The sequence below is a fragment of the Procambarus clarkii genome, chromosome 36 (genome assembly GCF_040958095.1).
Source record: "Procambarus clarkii isolate CNS0578487 chromosome 36, FALCON_Pclarkii_2.0, whole genome shotgun sequence".
In the NCBI taxonomy this organism is placed as follows: domain Eukaryota; kingdom Metazoa; phylum Arthropoda; class Malacostraca; order Decapoda; family Cambaridae; genus Procambarus; species Procambarus clarkii.
Window position 1 is genome coordinate 22,866,390 of NC_091185.1, and position 18,510 is coordinate 22,884,899.

At 51.8% G+C, this 18,510-nt stretch overlaps 1 protein-coding gene across 1 annotated transcript; it reads left to right on the plus strand.

Annotated features, from left to right (window-relative positions):
* The first annotated feature begins 1,764 nt into the window (after positions 1-1,764).
* LOC138371678 (streptococcal hemagglutinin-like) lies at positions 1,765-16,668 on the plus strand. The gene is made up of 5 exons (XM_069336681.1): positions 1,765-2,263; positions 13,541-14,901; positions 14,970-15,710; positions 15,779-16,159; positions 16,210-16,668. The coding sequence occupies exons 1-5, from the start codon at positions 1,765-1,767 to the stop codon at positions 16,666-16,668; spliced, it is 3,441 nt and encodes a 1,146-aa protein (XP_069192782.1).
* Positions 16,669-18,510: the final 1,842 nt, after the last annotated feature.

The window sequence follows — 18,510 nt, forward strand, 5'->3', positions numbered from 1 at the left end:
AACACTCCTGTACACACACTTGCAACACTGCTGTACACACACTCGCAACCGCAACACTGTTGAACACACCCTCGCCACACTCCTGTACACACACACTCGCCACACTGCTGTACACACCCTCGCCACACTCCTGTACACACACACTCGCCACACTCCTGTCCACACCTGTACACACCCTCGCCACACTCCTGTACACACACACTCGCCACACTGCTGTACACACCCTCGCCACACTCCTGTACACACCCTCGCCACACTGCTGTACACACCCTCGCCACACTCCTGTACACACACACTCGCCACACTCCTGTACACACACACTCGCCACACTCCTGTCCACACCTGTACACACCCTCGCCACACTCCTGTACACACACACTCGCCACACTGCTGTACACACCCTCGCCACACTCCTGTACACACACACTCTCCACACTCCTGTCCACACCTGTACACACACTCGCCACACTGCTGTACACACTCCCACCACACTGCTGAACACACCCTCGCCACACTCCTGTACACACCCTCGCCACACTCCTGTACACACACACTCGCCACACTCCTGTCCACACCTGTACACACACTCGCCACACTGCTGTACACACTCCCACCACACTGCTGAACACACCCTCGCCACACTGCTGAACACACCCTCACCACACTGCTGAACACACCCTCACCACACTGCTGAACACACCCTCACCACACTGCTGAACACACCCTCGCCCCACTGCTGAACACACCCTCACCACACTGCTGAACACACCCTCGCCACACTCCTGTACACACCCTCGCCACACTCCTGTACACACCCTCGTCACACTCCTGTACACACCCTCGCCACACTGCTATACACACCTTCACCACACTCCTGTACACACCCTCGCCACACTGCTGTACACACCCTCGTCACACTGCTGAACACACCCTCGCCACACTCCTGTACACACCCTCGCCACACTCCTGTGCACACCCTCGCCACACTGCAGTACACACCCTCGCCACACTCCTGTACACACCCTCGCCACACTGCTATACACACCTTCGCCACACTCCTGTACACACCCTCGTCATACTCCTGTATACACCCTCGCCACACTCTTGTACATAAACTCGCCATACTTTTGTACACACCCTCGTCACACTCTTGTATACACCCTCGCCACACTCTTGTACACACACTCGCCGCACTCCTGTACACACCGTTGCTGCACTCCTGTACACACCCTCGCTACACTGCTGTACATACACTCACCACACTCCTTTACACACTTTCGCAACACTACTGTACACACCCTCGCCACACTCTTGTACACACCCTCGCCACACCCCTGTGTACACCCTCGCCACACTGCTACACACTCATCCTCGCTACACCCCTGTATGCACCCTCGCCACACTGCTGTTCACACCCTGGCAATGATCTCGCTCGTACAAGAAAAATGGCTCTGGAACACCTTTCCACCAAGTGTATTTCCTCTTTTGTTTCCAAACAAATTATTTTCCGAACTTTTTTCTCCGATTGAGTATCCCTGGGATTGAGGGGTGAACCTGTTTATTGGCTTGTGTATTATATAACTGTGGTTGACGGAATATCTGGTTGGAGAGGAACAGGCCTATTCACTGCACTATATGTCTCTTGGACTAATCTATTTCAACGAAGAACTCCTTTTCTGCAGGTTATACCACTTAGAATATTTCCCGTTTTCTCTTATGTTTTATAATTTACATATTGGTGTGTATGATATACTTGATGCGTCAATGGCCACGCTGTTTGATGCGTCAATGGCCACGCTGTTTGATGCGTCAATGGCCACGCTGTTTGATGCCCCAATGGCCACGCTGTTTGATGCGTCAATGGCCACGCTGCTTGATGCGTCAATGACCAATCTGTTTGATGCCCCAATGGCCACGCTGCTTGATGCGTCAATGGCCACGCTGCTTGATGCCCCAATGGCCACGCTGCTTGATGCGTCAATGACCACGCTGTTTGATGCCCCAATGGCCACGCTGCTTGATGCGTCAATGGCCACGCTGCTTGATGCCCCAATGGCCACGCTGCTTGATGCGCCAATGGCCACGCTGCTTGATGCCCCAATGGCCACGCTGCTTGATGCGCCAATGGCCACGCTGTTTTATGCCCCAATGACCACGCTGCTTGATGCGCCAATGGCCACGCTGCTTGATGCGCCAATGGCCACGCTGCTTGATGCGCCAATGGCCGTTCTATCTGTTTGCCTATATGGCGTCCCGTTGAACTGTAGGAGGGTGTCTCTCATGACGTGGAGGATGTCTTCCTCCACTAGGTCTCTGTGAGGCGTCCTCCATACTCCTGCTTCTCTCAGCAGAATGGAGGACGCCTCACAGCTTCTGTGAGGCGTCCTGCTTCTGTTTTGTGCAGTTTTGGGCCGTCTAGGGCTTGCACCAAGGATGTCACTACTGTTTTGTGCAGTTGTGGACCGTCCAGGGCTTGCACCAAGGATGTCACTACTGTTTTGTGCAGTTGTGGACCGTCCAGGGCTTGCACCAAGGATGTCACTACTGTTTTGTGCAGTTGTGGACCGTCTAGGGCTTGCACCAAGGATGTCACTACTGTTTTGTGCAGTTGTGGACCGTCTAGGGCTTGCACCAAGGATGTCACTACTGTTTGTGCAGTTGTGGACCGTCTAGGGCTTGCACCAAGGATGTCACTACTGTTTTGTGCAGTTGTGGACCGTCTAGGGCTTGCACCAAGGATGTCACTACTGTTTGTGCAGTTATGGGTCGTCCAGGGCTTGCACCAAGGATGTCACTACTGTTTGTGCAGTTGTGGACCGTCTAGGGCTTGCACCAAGGATGTCACTACTGTTTTGTGCAGTTGTGGACCGTCTAGGGCTTGCACCAAGGATGTCACTACTGTTTGTGCAGTTGTGGACCGTCTAGGGCTTGCACCAAGGATGTCACTACTGTTTTGTGCAGTTGTGGACCGTCTAGGGCTTGCACCAAGGATGTCACTACTGTTTGTGCAGTTATGGGTCGTCCAGGGCTTGCACCAAGGATGTCACTACTGTTTGTGCAGTTATGGGTCGTCCAGGGCTTGCACCAAGGATGTCACTACTGTTTGTGCAGTTATGGGTCGTCCAGGGCTTGCACCAAGGATGTCACTACTGTTTGTGCAGTTATGGGTCGTCCAGGGCTTGCACCAAGGATGTCACTACTGTTTGTGCAGTTATGGGTCGTCCAGGGCTTGCACCAAGGATGTCACTACTGTTTGTGCAGTTATGGGTCGTCCAGGGCTTGCACCAAGGATGTCACTACTGTTTGTGCAGTTATGGGTCGTCCAGGGCTTGCACCAAGGATGTCACTACTGTTTGTGCAGTTATGGGTCGTCCAGGGCTTGCACCAAGGATGTCACTACTGTTTGTGCAGTTATGGGTCGTCCAGGGCTTGCACCAAGGATGTCACTACTGTTTGTGCAGTTATGGGTCGTCCAGGGCTTGCACCAAGGATGTCACTACTGTTTGTGCAGTTATGGGTCGTCCAGGGCTTGCACCAAGGATGTCACTACTGTTTGTGCAGTTATGGGTCGTCCAGGGCTTGCACCAAGGATGTCACTACTGTTTGTGCAGTTATGGGTCGTCCAGGGCTTGCACCAAGGATGTCACTACTGTTTGTGCAGTTATGGGTCGTCCAGGGCTTGCACCAAGGATGTCACTACTGTTTGTGCAGTTATGGGTCGTCCAGGGCTTGCACCAAGGATGTCACTACTGTTTGTGCAGTTATGGGTCGTCCAGGGCTTGTATTCAGGAAGCTAGTACTATTTTGAGCAGTTGTGTTCAGTTATGAGCTTGAACTGTGACGTCACAGGGTGTCTGCTGATAAAAAGTCTTACATATCAATAAAATTTTCATATCATTTAGTGGCTATGAGGATTTTTCTAATTAAAAGTTACTTAAGAAACGTTGGAAGCAAAATACGCAACAATATGTAAATTATTATACATATGAGAAAACGGGAAATATTATAACTGGTATAACCTGCAGATAAGGAGTTCTTCGTTTAAATAGATTAGTCCAGGAGATAAATGATGCAGTGAAGAGGCCTGTTCCTCTCCAACCAGTTATTCCGTCAACCACAGTTATATAATACACAAGCCAATAAACAGGTTCACCCCTCAACTCCAGAGATACTCAATCAGAGGAAAAAGTTCGGAATATAATTTGATTGAAATAGGAGAAGTAATACACTTCGTGGACATAATTTGTTTGAAACCAGAAAGTTAATACACTTGGTGGAAGGTGTTCCAGGGCCATTCTTCTTGTACGAGCGAGATCCTTGCCAGGGTGTTGCGAGGGTGTGAACAGCAGTATGGCGAGGGTGTATCCAGGAGTGTGGCGAGGGTGTGTACAGGAGTGTGGACAGGGTGTGTACAGGAGTGTGGACAGGGTGTGTACAGGAGTGTTGCGAGGGTGTGAACAGCAGTATGGCGAGGGTGTATCCAGGAATGTGGCGAGGGTGTGTACAGGAGTGTGGACAGGGTGTGAACAGCAGTATGGCGAGGGTGTATCCAGGAATGTGGCGAGGGTTTGTACGGGAGTGTACAGGAGTGTTACGAGGGTGTGTACAAGAGTGTGACGAGGGTGTGTACAGCAGTGTGACGAGGGTGTGTACAGGAGTGTGGCGAGGGTGTGTACAGGAGGGTGTGTACAGGAGTGTTGCGAGAGTGTGTAAAGGAGTTTGGCGAGGATCTGTACAGTAGTGTGGCGAGGGTATGTACAGCAGTGTGGCGAGGGTGTTTACAGGAGTGTACAGGAGTGTGGCGAGGGTGTGTACAGGAGTGTGGCGAGGGTGTGAACATGAGTGTGGCGAGGGTATGTACAGGAGTGTGGCGAGGGAGTGTATAGGAGTGTGGCGAGGGAGTGTATAGGAGTGTGGCGAGGGTGTGTACAGGAGTGTGGCGAGGGAGTGTTCAGGATTGTGGCGAGGGTGTGTACATGAGTGTGGCGAGGGTGTGTACAGGTGTGTGGCGAGTGTGTGTTCAGGTGTGTGGCAAGGGTGTGTACAGGTGTGTGGCGAGGGTGTGTACAGGTGTGTGGCGAGGGTGTGTACAGGTGTGTGGCGAGTGTGTGTTCAGGTGTGTGGCAAGGGTGTGTACAGGTGTGTGGCGAGGGTGTGTACAGGTGTGTGGCGAGGGTGTGTACAGGTGTGTGGCGAGGGTGTGTACAGGTGTGTGGCGAGTGTATGTTCAGGAGTGTGGCAAGGGTCCTCCCCCCCCCCCCAGAGAAGGAGTCCAAGGGGCAGTTAGAGGGGGATCTTTATGACACACATAATTGCACAAAACAATAGTGTCATCCCTTGTGCAAGTCCTGGACGACCCACCATGGCTTTAAACAGAACACACACACACACATTTGTGCCAACAGATAATGTGTCTGTCTTAAGATAATAAAGACAGACAAAGTTATTCAGCATTGGATATTGCAATATCTTTCTCGTCCACAGGAGTATGTCTGGGAATCTGTTAACATCTGTCAAGGATCTTTTTCGAGGCCTGACATCTCTTCACATGTTGTAAGTTTTAACTTTTCATTACGTTTCATCTCGAAGTTACTTATAGAGATTCTTTGACCAAATTTTAAGATTAATTGTATGGAACATCAGATAAATTTCCTGTATTGTGATTATTTGATTTAAATACAGAATTGGGATAAAGTTTAAAATATCATATTTTTGTTTATTATTAAGAATTTGTATGCATACTATACAAGTTTTAATTATTGAAAAATATTATTAATTTTTCGAAAATTAATTAGATGATATTTATAATCATGTTATACATTATATGATTTTTTTAAACAATTAATTGGATGATATTAATAATTATGTTATAGATTATAATATTACTTTGAGAAACGGTATTGTCTATTATCTTATGTTTATCTATTATAATAGTTAGGGGCCAGATTTTAATGTTAAAATTTGTGCTGGTGGACGGTGTTGTGTAGGTGGGTGGTGTTGTGTAGGTGGGTGGTGTTGTGCAGGTGGGTGGTGTTGTGCAGGTGGGTGGTGTTGTGTAGGTGGGTGGTGTTGTGTAGGTGGGTGGTGTTGTGCAGGTGGGTGGTGTTGTGTAGGTGGGTGGTGTTGTGTAGGTGGGTGGTGTTGTGTAGGTGGGTGGTGTTGTGCAGGTGGGTGGTGTTGTGTAGGTGGGTGGTGTTGTGCAGGTGGGTGGTGTTGTGCAGGTGGGTGGTGTTGTGTAGGTGGGTGGTGTTGTGTAGGTGGGTGGTGTTGTGTAGGTGGGTGGTGATGTGCAGGTGGGTGGTGTTGTGTAGGTGGGTGGTGTTGTGTAGGTGGGTGGTGTTGTGTAGGTGGGTGGTGTTGTGCTGGTGGGTGGTGTTGTGTAGGTAGGTGGTGTTGTGCAGGTGGGTGGTGTTGTGTAGGTGGGTGGTGTTGTGTAGGTGGACGGTGTTGTGCAGGTGGGTGGTGTTGTGCAGGTGGGTGGTGTTGTGTAGGTGGGTGGTGTTGTGTAGGTGGGTGGTGATGTGTAGGTGGGTGGTGATGTGTAGGTGGGTGGTGTTGTGCAGGTGGGTGGTGTTGTGTAGGTGGGTGGTGTTGTGCAGGTGGGTGGTGTTGTGTAGGTGGGTGGTGTTGTGCAGGTGGGTGGTGTTGTGTAGGTGGGTGGTGTTGTGTAGGTGGATGGTGTTGTGTAGGTGGGTGGTGTTGTGTAGGTGGGTGGTGTTGTGCAGGTGGGTGGTGTTGTGTAGGTGGGTGGTGTTGTGCAGGTGGGTGGTGTTGTGTAGGTGGGTGGTGTTGTGTAGGTGGGTGGTGATGTGTAGGTGGGTGTAGGTGGGTGGTGTTGTGCAGGTGGGTGGTGTTGTGTAGGTGGGTGGTGTTGTGCAGGTGGGTGGTGTTGTGTAGGTGGGTGGTGTTGTGCAGGTGGGTGGTGTTGTGCAGGTGGGTGGTGTTGTGCAGGTGGGTGGTGTTGTGTAGGTGGGTGGTGTTGTGCAGGTGGGTGGTGTTGTGCAGGTGGGTGGTGTTGTGCAGGTGGGTGGTGTTGTGTAGGTGGGTGGTGTTGTGCAGGTGGGTGGTGTTGTGCAGGTGGGTGGTGTTGTGCAGGTGGGTGGTGTTGTGCAGGTGGGTGGTGTTGTGCAGGTGGGTGGTGTTGTGCAGGTGGGTGGTGTTGTGTAGGTGGGTGGTGTTGTGCAGGTGGGTGGTGTTGTGCAGGTGGGTGGTGTTGTGTAGGTGGGTGGTGTTGTGCAGGTGGGTGGTGTTGTGCAGGTGGGTGGTGTTGTGCAGGTGGGTGGTGTTGTGTAGGTGGGTGGTGTTGTGTAGGTGGGTGGTGTTGTGTAGGTGGATGGTGTTGTGCAGGTGGGTGGTGTTGTGTAGGTGGGTGGTGTTGTGCAGGTGGGTGGTGTTGTGTAGGTGGGTGGTGTTGTGCAGGTGGGTGGTGTTGTGCAGGTGGGTGGTGTTGTGCAGGTGGGTGGTGTTGTGTAGGTGGGTGGTGTTGTGTAGGTGGGTGGTGTTGTGTAGGTGGGTGGTGATGTGCAGGTGGGTGGTGTTGTGTAGGTGGGTGGTGTTGTGTAGGTGGGTGGTGTTGTGTAGGTGGGTGGTGTTGTGCTGGTGGGTGGTGTTGTGTAGGTAGGTGGTGTTGTGCAGGTGGGTGGTGTTGTGTAGGTGGGTGGTGTTGTGTAGGTGGACGGTGTTGTGCAGGTGGGTGGTGTTGTGCAGGTGGGTGGTGTTGTGTAGGTGGGTGGTGTTGTGTAGGTGGGTGGTGATGTGTAGGTGGGTGGTGATTTGTAGGTGGGTGGTGTTGTGCAGGTGGGTGGTGTTGTGTAGGTGGGTGGTGTTGTGCAGGTGGGTGGTGTTGTGTAGGTGGGTGGTGTTGTGCAGGTGGGTGGTGTTGTGTAGGTGGGTGGTGTTGTGTAGGTGGATGGTGTTGTGTAGGTGGGTGGTGTTGTGTAGGTGGGTGGTGTTGTGCAGGTGGGTGGTGTTGTGTAGGTGGGTGGTGTTGTGCAGGTGGGTGGTGTTGTGTAGGTGGGTGGTGTTGTGTAGGTGGGTGGTGATGTGTAGGTGGGTGGTGATGTGTAGGTGGGTGGTGTTGTGCAGGTGGGTGGTGTTGTGTAGGTGGGTGGTGTTGTGCAGGTGGGTGGTGTTGTGTAGGTGGGTGGTGTTGTGCAGGTGGGTGGTGTTGTGCAGGTGGGTGGTGTTGTGCAGGTGGGTGGTGTTGTGTAGGTGGGTGGTGTTGTGCAGGTGGGTGGTGTTGTGCAGGTGGGTGGTGTTGTGCAGGTGGGTGGTGTTGTGTAGGTGGGTGGTGTTGTGCAGGTGGGTGGTGTTGTGCAGGTGGGTGGTGTTGTGCAGGTGGGTGGTGTTGTGCAGGTGGGTGGTGTTGTGCAGGTGGGTGGTGTTGTGCAGGTGGGTGGTGTTGTGTAGGTGGGTGGTGTTGTGCAGGTGGGTGGTGTTGTGCAGGTGGGTGGTGTTGTGTAGGTGGGTGGTGTTGTGCAGGTGGGTGGTGTTGTGCAGGTGGGTGGTGTTGTGCAGGTGGGTGGTGTTGTGTAGGTGGGTGGTGTTGTGTAGGTGGGTGGTGTTGTGTAGGTGGATGGTGTTGTGCAGGTGGGTGGTGTTGTGTAGGTGGGTGGTGTTGTGCAGGTGGGTGGTGTTGTGTAGGTGGGTGGTGTTGTGCAGGTGGGTGGTGTTGTGCAGGTGGGTGGTGTTGTGCAGGTGGGTGGTGTTGTGTAGGTGGGTGGTGTTGTGCAGGTGGGTGGTGTTGTGCAGGTGGGTGGTGTTGTGCAGGTGGGTGGTGTTGTGCAGGTGGGTGGTGTTGTGCAGGTGGGTGGTGTTGTGCAGGTGGGTGGTGTTGTGTAGGTGGGTGGTGTTGTGCAGGTGGGTGGTGTTGTGCAGGTGGGTGGTGTTGTGTAGGTGGGTGGTGTTGTGTAGGTGGGTGGTGTTGTGTAGGTGGGTGGTGTTGTGCAGGTGGGTGGTGTTGTGCAGGTGGGTGGTGTTGTGCAGGTGGGTGGTGTTGTGTAGGTGGGTGGTGTTGTGTAGGTGGGTGGTGTTGTGCAGGTGGGTGGTGTTGTGCAGGTGGGTGGTGTTGTGCAGGTGGGTGGTGTTGTGTAGGTGGGTGGTGTTGTGCAGGTGGGTGGTGTTGTGCAGGTGGGTGGTGTTGTGTAGGTGGGTGGTGTTGTGCAGGTGGGTGGTGTTGTGCAGGTGGGTGGTGTTGTGTAGGTGGGTGGTGTTGTGCAGGTGGGTGGTGTTGTGCAGGTGGGTGGTGTTGTGTAGGTGGGTGGTGTTGTGCAGGTGGGTGGTGTTGTGTAGGTGGGTGGTGTTGTGCAGGTGGGTGGTGTTGTGCAGGTGGGTGGTGTTGTGCAGGTGGGTGGTGTTGTGCAGGTGGGTGGTGTTGTGCAGGTGGGTGGTGTTGTGCAGGTGGGTGGTGTTGTGCAGGTGGGTGGTGTTGTGCAGGTGGGTGGTGTTGTGCAGGTGGGTGGTGTTGTGCAGGTGGGTGGTGTTGTGCAGGTGGGTGGTGTTGTGCAGGTGGGTGGTGTTGTGCAGGTGGGTGGTGTTGTGCAGGTGGGTGGTGTTGTGCAGGTGGGTGGTGTTGTGTAGGTGGGTGGTGTTGTGCAGGTGGGTGGTGTTGTGCAGGTGGGTGGTGTTGTGCAGGTGGGTGGTGTTGTGCAGGTGGGTGGTGTTGTGCAGGTGGGTGGTGTTGTGCAGGTGGGTGGTGTTGTGCAGGTGGGTGGTGTTGTGCAGGTGGGTGGTGTTGTGCATGTGGGTGGTGTTGTGCATGTGGGTGGTGTTGTGCAGGTGGAAGGTGTTGTGCAGGTTAATGGTGTTGTGAAGGTGGGTGGTGATGCGCAGATGGGTGTTGTATAGGAGGGTGTTGTGCAGGTGGGTGGTGGTGAGCAAGTTGGTGAAGATGTGCTGGTTTGTGGTGTTGTGCAGGTGGGTGGTGCTGTGCTGGTGTGTGTTGATGTGCACATTGGTGGTATTGTGGAAGTGACTGATGTTTTGCAGGTGGGTGGTGTTGTGCAGGTGAGTAGTGTTGTGCAGGTGGGTGGTGTTGTGCATGTAGGGGGTGTATTTTATAATGGTGGTGTTGTGCAGGTAGTTGATGAATTTTAGGATTGTAGTGGTATGCAGGTGAGTGGTATTGTGCAAGTGGAAAGTGTTCAGCAAGTTGGTGGTGTTTTGCCGGAGGGGTGTTGTCTAGGTGGTTGGTATTGTGCAGGTGGGTAATATTGTGTAGGTGTGTGGTGTTGTGCAAGTTAGTGTTATTGTGTAGGATGGTGGTGCTATGCTGATGGGTGGTGTTGTTCAAGTGGACACTGTGGTGCAGGTGGATGGTGTTGAGCAAGTTGGTGGCATTGTGCAGGTGGGTGGTGTTGTGAGTGTGGGTGGTGTATTTTAGGATGGAGGTGTTGTGCAGGTGGCTGGTGTGTTATATGATGTTGATGTTGAGCATTTGGATGGTGTATTTGTGTATTGTAGTGTTGTGCAGATGAGTGGTGTTGTGCCGGTGGGTGGTGTTGTGCAAGTTGGTGTTGTTGTGCAGGATGGTTGTGGTGTTGCGTAGGTGGGTGGTGTTATGCTGGTGGGTGGTGTTGTGCATGTAAGTGGTGTATTACAGAATGGTGGTGTTGTGCAGGTGGGTGGAGTATTTTAGGATGGTGGTGTTGTGCAGGTGGGTGGTGTTGTGCTGGTGGATGGCGTTGTGCAGGTGGGTGGTGTTCTGCAGGTGGGTGGTGTTGCGTAGGTGCGTGGTGTATTTTAGGATGGTGGTGTTGTGCAGGTTTGTGGTGTTGTACAGGTGGATGGTGGTGTGCAGGTGGGTGGTGTTATGCTGGTGGATGGCGTTGTGCAGGTGGGTGGTGTTCTGCAGGTGGGTGGTGTTGCGTAGGTGCGTGGTGTATTTTAGGATGGTGGTGTTGTGCAGGTTTGTGGTGTTGTACAGGTGGATGGTGGTGTGCAGGTGGGTGGTGTTATGCACGTGGGTTGTGTATTAAAGGATGTTTGTGTTGTTTAGGTTGGTGGAGTTGTGCTGGTGGTTGATGTTGTGCAGGTGGGTGGAAGTGTGCAAGTTGATGTTTTGCTGGTGGGTGGTGTTGTGCAGGTGGATAGTGTTGTGTAAGTGGGTAATGATGTGCAGGTGGGTGGTGAATTTTAGGATAGTGTTGTTGTTGTGCAGTAGGATTGTGTTGTGCAGGTGGGTGGTGGTGTGTATCTGGGTGACGTTGTGCAGGTGGGTGGTGTTGTGCAGGTGGGTGGTGTTGTGCAGGTGGGTGGTGTTGTGCAGGTGGGTGGTGTTGTGCATGTGGGTGGTGTTGTGCAGGTGGGTGGTGTTGTGCAGGTGGGTGGTGTTGTGCAGGTGGGTGGTGTTGTGCATGTGGGTGGTGTTGTGCAGGTGGGTGGTGTTGTGCAGGTGGGTGGTGTTGTGCAGGTGGGTGGTGTTGTGCAGGTGGGTGGTGTTCTGCAGGTGGGTGGTGTTGTGCAGGTGGGTGGTGTTCTGCAGGTGGGTGGTGTTGCGTAGGTGCGTGGTGTATTTTAGGATGGAGGTGTTGTGCAGGTTTGTGGTGTTGTACAGGTGGGTGGTGTTGTGCAGGTGGGTGGTGTTGTGCACATTGGTGGTGTTGTGCAGGTGGGTGGTGTTATGCCTGTTGGTAGTGTTGTGTAGGATGGTGGTGGTGTTGTGCTAGTGGGTAGTGGTGGGCATATCGGTGGTGTTGTGCAGGTGGGTGATGTTGTGCAGGTGGATGGTGTTTTGCAAGTGGGTGGTGTTGTGCAGGTGGATGGTGTTGTGTAGGAGGGTACTGTGCAGGTGGGTGATGTTGTGCAGGTGGTTGGTGTTGTGTAGGTGGGTGGTGTTGTGCAGGAGGGTGGTAATGTGTAGGAGGGTACTGTGCAGGTGTTTGGTATTGTGCAGGTAGGTGGTGTTGTGCAGGTTGGTGTTGTGCAGGATGGTGTTGTTGTGAAGGTGGGTGGTGCTGTGCAGATGGGTGGTGTTGTGCAGGTGGGTGGTTTTGTGAATGTGGGTGGTTTTGTGCAGGTGGGTGGTGTTGTGCAGGTGGGTGGTGTTGTGCAGGTGGGTAGTATTGTACCTGGGGGTTGTCATGTTGTGCTGGTGGGTTGTGTTGTGCAAATGGGAGTGTTGTGCAGGTGGGTTGTGTTGTGCAAATGGGAGTGTTGTGCAGGTGGGTTGTGCTGTGCAAGGGGGAGTGTTATGCAGGTGGGAAGTGTTGTGCAAGGGGGGAGTGTTGTGCAGGTGTGTGGTGTTGTGCAGGTGTGTGGTGTTGTGCAGGGAAGGGGTGTTGTGCAGGTGAGTTGGTAACAGTCGCGATTTGGCTTCTTAATTTTTATAATGGGGATTAAACAACTGTTATTTGGCCAAAATTAAATCGAATTTATCTCAATTTAAGTAAATTTCACTAAATTTACTCGAATTATAACACACAACAACTGAATTTAACTAAATATAAATAATCATTTTACAACCAAAGCTGAAATTTACCGTTAGTCTGTTAATGTCAAACAATTCCCAATATACAACCCACCCCTTGAATATTCATGATTTTGTAAATATATTTTTAGAATATGTAGTTACAAGGCCCATATTATACCTATTACCCCAACTTTACCATCTAGGGCCTAACCTTTAATACGACATATTCTTGTGAAAGTGTTAATTTCACAAGAATCTGACTTTTGCCTAACCAGCATGGATTTTTGTTGAATACTGCAACTTCATTGTTTAGAAATGGGTTGATTTTGGATTTAAACCTAAATTATCTGCACCTAACCTACTTGGATATTTGTTGAGTAATGTATCAATATTGTTAGAAAAGTGATTTTTTTTGGGTGGGGAGATGAACCTAACTGCCCCATCACTTAACCTGCGTGGATCTAAGTCCAATATTGTAACTATAATGATTGGGACAGTGTTTCGTTTATACATATTAACTCAGTCACCATGCACCTAACCTGCCTTGACTTAACGTCAATATACCGTAATTTTGGGGTGTTGTTTCTGCATCAACCCAACCACCCGGCACCTAACCTCTGATATCAGGATCTTGGTCCAATGTTACATCTTAGGCTTTACAATGTTTTTGTTTTTTGTTTTCACGTCAATACACACTAACCCACTACACAATACAAATAGAATTTTACAAGTGGAATTTTAGCTAGATTTAGTTCAATTTAGGTTCTAATAGAACGCATTTTCAGAGGATTTAGTCAATTTGATTAAATTAAGATAGATTTACTGACGTAACTAACCCAACCTGTCCTAACCTAACATAATTAAGGTTAAATTAAATTATACTGTGGAATGGTTTGCCTAAATATATATGGGTGACAAGACTGGAAAGTATGTAAGAAGGGTATTGAGGGTAGGTATTAAATATATAAAAAATATATATGTACATTAGGAAATATTGGTGACAGAACAGAATAGCATTAATGATGTTGAAACATTTACGGAATTATATATACGTTTATGAGGATTGTGCTTCTAAGATTTCAGATGTACGATTCATATATGTATAATGTTGATAGTGATATATTGCGAGAGCTGCACAGGTTGGTTGTGTTGTACTGGTTGGTAGTGCTGCACAGGTTGATTGTGTAGCACTGGATGGTAGTGCTGAACCGGAAGGTACTGCTGCACAGCATTGTAATGGTGCACAGGATGGTAGTGGTGCAAAGGCTGGCAATGCTGAACAGGTTGCTAGTGTTGCAAAGGTTGCTAGTGCTGCACAGGTTGCTAGTGCTGCACAGGTTGCTAGTGCTGCACAGGTTGCTAGTGCTGCAAAGGTTGCTAGTGCTGCACAGGTTGCTAGTGCTGCACAGGTTGCTAGTGCTGCACAGGTTGCTAGTGCTGCACAGGTTGCTAGTGCTGCACAGGTTGCTAGTGCTGCACAGGTTGCTAGTGCTGCACAGGTTGCTAGTGCTGCACAGGTTGCTAGTGCTGCACAGGTTGCTAGTGCTGCACAGGCTGCTAGTGCTGCACAGGTTGCTAGTGCTGCAAAGGTTGCTAGTGCTGCACAGGTTGCTAATGCTGCACAGGTTGCTAGTGCTGCACAGGTTGCTAGTGCTGCAAAGGTTGCTAGTGCTGCACAGGTTGCTAGTGCTGCACAGGTTGCTAGTGCTGCACAGGCTGCTAGTGCTGCACAGGTTGCTAGTGCTGCACAGGTTGCTAGTGCTGCACAGGTTGCTAGTGCTGCACAGGTTGCCAGTGCTGCACAGGTTGCTAGTGCTGCACATGTTGCTAGTGCTGCACAGGTTGCTAGTGCTGCACAGGATGCCAGTGCTGCACATGTTGCTAGTGCTGCACAGGTTGCTAGTGCTGCACAGGATGCTAGTGCTGCACAGGTTGCTAGTGCTGCACATGTTGCTAGTGCTGCACAGGTTGCTAGTGCTGTACAGGATGCTAGTGCTGCACAGGATGCCAGTGCTGCACATGTTGCTAGTGCTGCACAGGTTGCTAGTGCTGCACAGGATGCTAGTGCTGCACAGGTTGCTAGTGCTGCACATGTTGCTAGTGCTGCACAGGTTGCTAGTGCTGTACAGGATGCTAGTGCTGCACAGGATGCCAGTGCTGCACATGTTGCTAGTGCTGCACAGGTTGCTAGTGCTGCACAGGATGCCAGTGCTGCACATGTTGCTAGTGCTGCACAGGTTGCTAGTGCTGCACTGGTTGCTAGTGCTGCACATGTTGCTAGTGCTGCACAGGTTGCTAGTGCTGCACAGGATGCCAGTGCTGCACATGTTGCTAGTGCTGCACTGGTTGCTAGTGCTGCACAGGATGCTAGTGCTGCACAGGTGGTTAGTGCTGCACAGGTGGTTAGTGCTGCTCAGGTTGCTAGTGCTGCACATGTTGCTAGTGCTGCACTGGTTGCTAGTGCTGCACAGGTTGCTAGTGCTGCACAGGTGGTTAGTGCTGCACAGGTTGCTAGTGCTGCACAGGTTGCTAGTGCTGCACAGGTTGCCAGTGCTCACAGGTTGCTAGTGCTGCACAGGATGCCAGTGCTGCACAGGTTGCTAGTGCTGCACAGGTTGCTAGTGCTGCACAGGTTGCTAGTGCTGCACAGGATGCCAGTGCTGCACATGTTGCCAGTGCTGCACAGGTTGCTAGTGCTGCACAGGTTGCTAGTGCTGCACAGGTTGCTAGTGCTGCACAGGCTGCTAGTGCTGCACAGGTTGCTAGTGCTGCAAAGGTTGCTAGTGCTGCACAGGTTGCTAATGCTGCACAGGTTGCTAGTGCTGCACAGGTTGCTAGTGCTGCACAGGTTGCTAGTGCTGCACAGGTTGCAAGTGCTGCACAGGTTGCTAGTGCTGCACAGGCTGCTAGTGCTGCACAGGATGCCAGTGTTGCACATGTTGCTAGTGCTGCACAGGTTGCTAGTGCTGCACAGGATGCCAGTGCTGCACAGGTTGCTAGTGCTGCACATGTTGCTAGTGCTGCACAGGTTGCTAGTGCTGCACAGGATGCTAGTGCTGCACAGGATGCCAGTGCTGCACATGTTGCTAGTGCTGCACAGGTTGCTAGTGCTGCACAGGATGCCAGTGCTGCACATGTTGCTAGTGCTGCACTGGTTGCTAGTGCTGCACAGGATGCTAGTGCTGCACAGGTGGTTAGTGCTGCACAGGTGATTAGTGCTGCACAGGTTGCTAGTGCTGCACATGTTGCTAGTGCTGCACTGGTTGCTAGTGCTGCACAGGTTGCTAGTGCTGCACAGGTGGTTAGTGCTGCACAGGTTGCTAGTGCTGCAAAGGTTGCTAGTGCTGCACAGGTTGCCAGTGCTCACAGGTTGCTAGTGCTGCACAGGATGCCAGTGCTGCACAGGTTGCTAGTGCTGCACAGGTTGCTAGTGTTGCACAGGTTGCTAGTGCTGCACAGGATGCCAGTGCTGCACATGTTGCTAGTGCTGCACAGGATGCCAGTGCTGCACAGGTTGCTAGTGCTGCACAGGATGCCAGTGCTGCACATGTTGCTAGTGCTGCACAGGATGCCAGTGCTGCACAGGTTGCTAGTGCTGCACAGGATGCTAGTGCTGCACAGGTTGCTAGTGCTGCACAGGTTGCTAGTGCTGCACAGGTTGCTAGTGCTGCACAGGTTGCTAGTGCTGCACAGGTTGCTAGTGCTGCACAGGTTGCTAGTGCTGCACAGGTTGCTAGTGCTGCACAGGTGGTTAGTGTTGCACAGGTTGTTAGTGCTGCACAGGTTGCCAGTGCTCACAGGTTGCTAGTGCTGCACAGGTTGTTAGTGCTTCACAGGTTGCTAGTGCTGCACAGGATGCCAGTGCTGCACATGTTGCTAGTGCTGCACATGTTGCTAGTGCTGCACAGGTTGCTAGTGCTGCACATGTTGCTAGTGCTGCACAGGATGCTAGTGCTGCACATGTTGCTAGTGCTGCACAGGATGCCAGTGCTGCACAGGTTGCTAGTGCTGCACAGGATGCTAGTGCTGCACATGTTGCTAGTGCTGCACATGTTGCTAGTGCTGCACAGGATGCCAGTGCTGCACATGTTGCTAGTGCTGCACAGGATGCTAGTGCTGCACATGTTGCTAGTGCTGCACAGGATGCCAGTGCTGCACAGGTTGCCAGTGCTGCACAGGTTGCTAGTGCTGCACAGGATGCCAGTGCTGCACAGGTTGCTAGTGCTGCTGAATCTTGCATTTACATACGCTCTGGTTAGTCTACTGGCGTTGAGTAGTGTGTACAGTCTGGTTGAATTGCACAATCTGAGAGTACTACACAGGTTAAGGTTACTACACAGGCTGGAGATTAAACACAGGCTGGGGTTACTACACAGGCTGGGGTTACTGCACAGGCTGGGGTTACTGCACAGGCTGGGGATACTACACATGGCTGGGGTTACTACAGAGGCTGGGGTTACTACACAGACTGGGGTTTCTACAAAGGATGGGGTTACAACACAGGCTGAAGGTTACTAAACAGGTTGGGTTTACTACACAGGCTAGTGCTACTACACAGGCTAGTGCTACTACACAGGCTGGAGTTACTATACAGGCTGGAGGTTACTAAAAGGTCTAGGGTTACAACACAGGCTCGGGTTACGACAGAGGCTGAGGTTACGACACAGGCTGTGGTTACTAAACAGTCAGGGGTTACTACTCAGGCTGGGGTTACTACACAGGTCAGGGTTACTACTCAGGCTGGGGTTACTACACAGGTCAGGGTTACTACTCAGGCTGGGGTTACTACACAGGTCAGGGTCTCCACACAAGCTGGGAATACTGTACCGGTTGGGGTTACTACACTGGCTGGGGTTACTGAAAAGGCTCGAGTTGTTACGCAGGCTGGGGTTACTAAACAGTCTGGGGTTACTATACAGGCTGGGCTTACTACACAGGCAAGGGTATCCACACAAGCAGGAGATACAGCTCAGGCTGTGGTTACTCCACCGGCTTGCGTCTCCACACAGGCTGGGGTTACTACACAGGCTGGGGTTACTACACAGGCAGGGGTTACTACACAGGCTGGGGTTACTACACAGGCTGGGGTTACTACACAGGCTGGGGTTACTACACAGGCTGGGGTTACTACACAGGCAGGGGTTACTACACAGGCTGGAGTTACTACACAGGCTGGGGTTACTACACAGGCTGGGGTTACTACACAGGCTGGAGTTACTACACAGGCTGGGGTTACTACACAAGCTGGGGTTACTACACAGGCAGGGGTTACTACACAGGCTGGGGTTACTACACAGGCTGGAGTTACTACACAGGCAGGGGTTACTACACAGGCTGGGGTTACTACACAGGCTGGAGTTACTACACAGGCTGGGGTTACTACACAGGCTGGGGTTACTACACAGGCTGGAGTTACTACACAGGCTGGGGTTACTACACAAGCTGGGGTTACTACACAGGCAGGGGTTACTACACAGGCTGGGGTTACTACACAGGCTGGAGTTACTACACAGGCTGGGGTTACTACACAGGCTGGGGTTACTACACAGGCTGGAGTTACTACACAGGCTGGGGTTACTACACAAGCTGGGGTTACTACACAGGCTGGAGTTACTACACAGGCTGGAGTTACTACACAGGCTGGGGTTACTACACAGGCTGGAGTTACTACACAGGCTGGGGTTACTACGCAGGCTTGGGTTATTACACAGAATGGGGTTACTACACAAGCTGGGATTACTACACAGTCCAGGGTTACTACACAGGCTGGGACTACTACACTGGCTGGGGTTACTACTCAGTCTGGGGTTACTACACTGGCTGGGATCTCGACACAAGCTGGGCTTACTATACAGAATGGAGTTACTACACAGGCTGGGGTTACTACACAGGCTATGTTTACTACACAGGCTGGGGTTACTACACAGGCTAGGTTTACTACACAGGCTGGAGGTTACTACACAGGGTGGAGGTTACTACACAGGCTGGGGTTACTACACAAGCTGGAGGTTACTACATAGACTGGGGTTATTACACAGGCTGATGTTACTCCATAGGCTGGGGCTACTACGCAGTCTTGGTTTACCACACAGGCTGGGTTT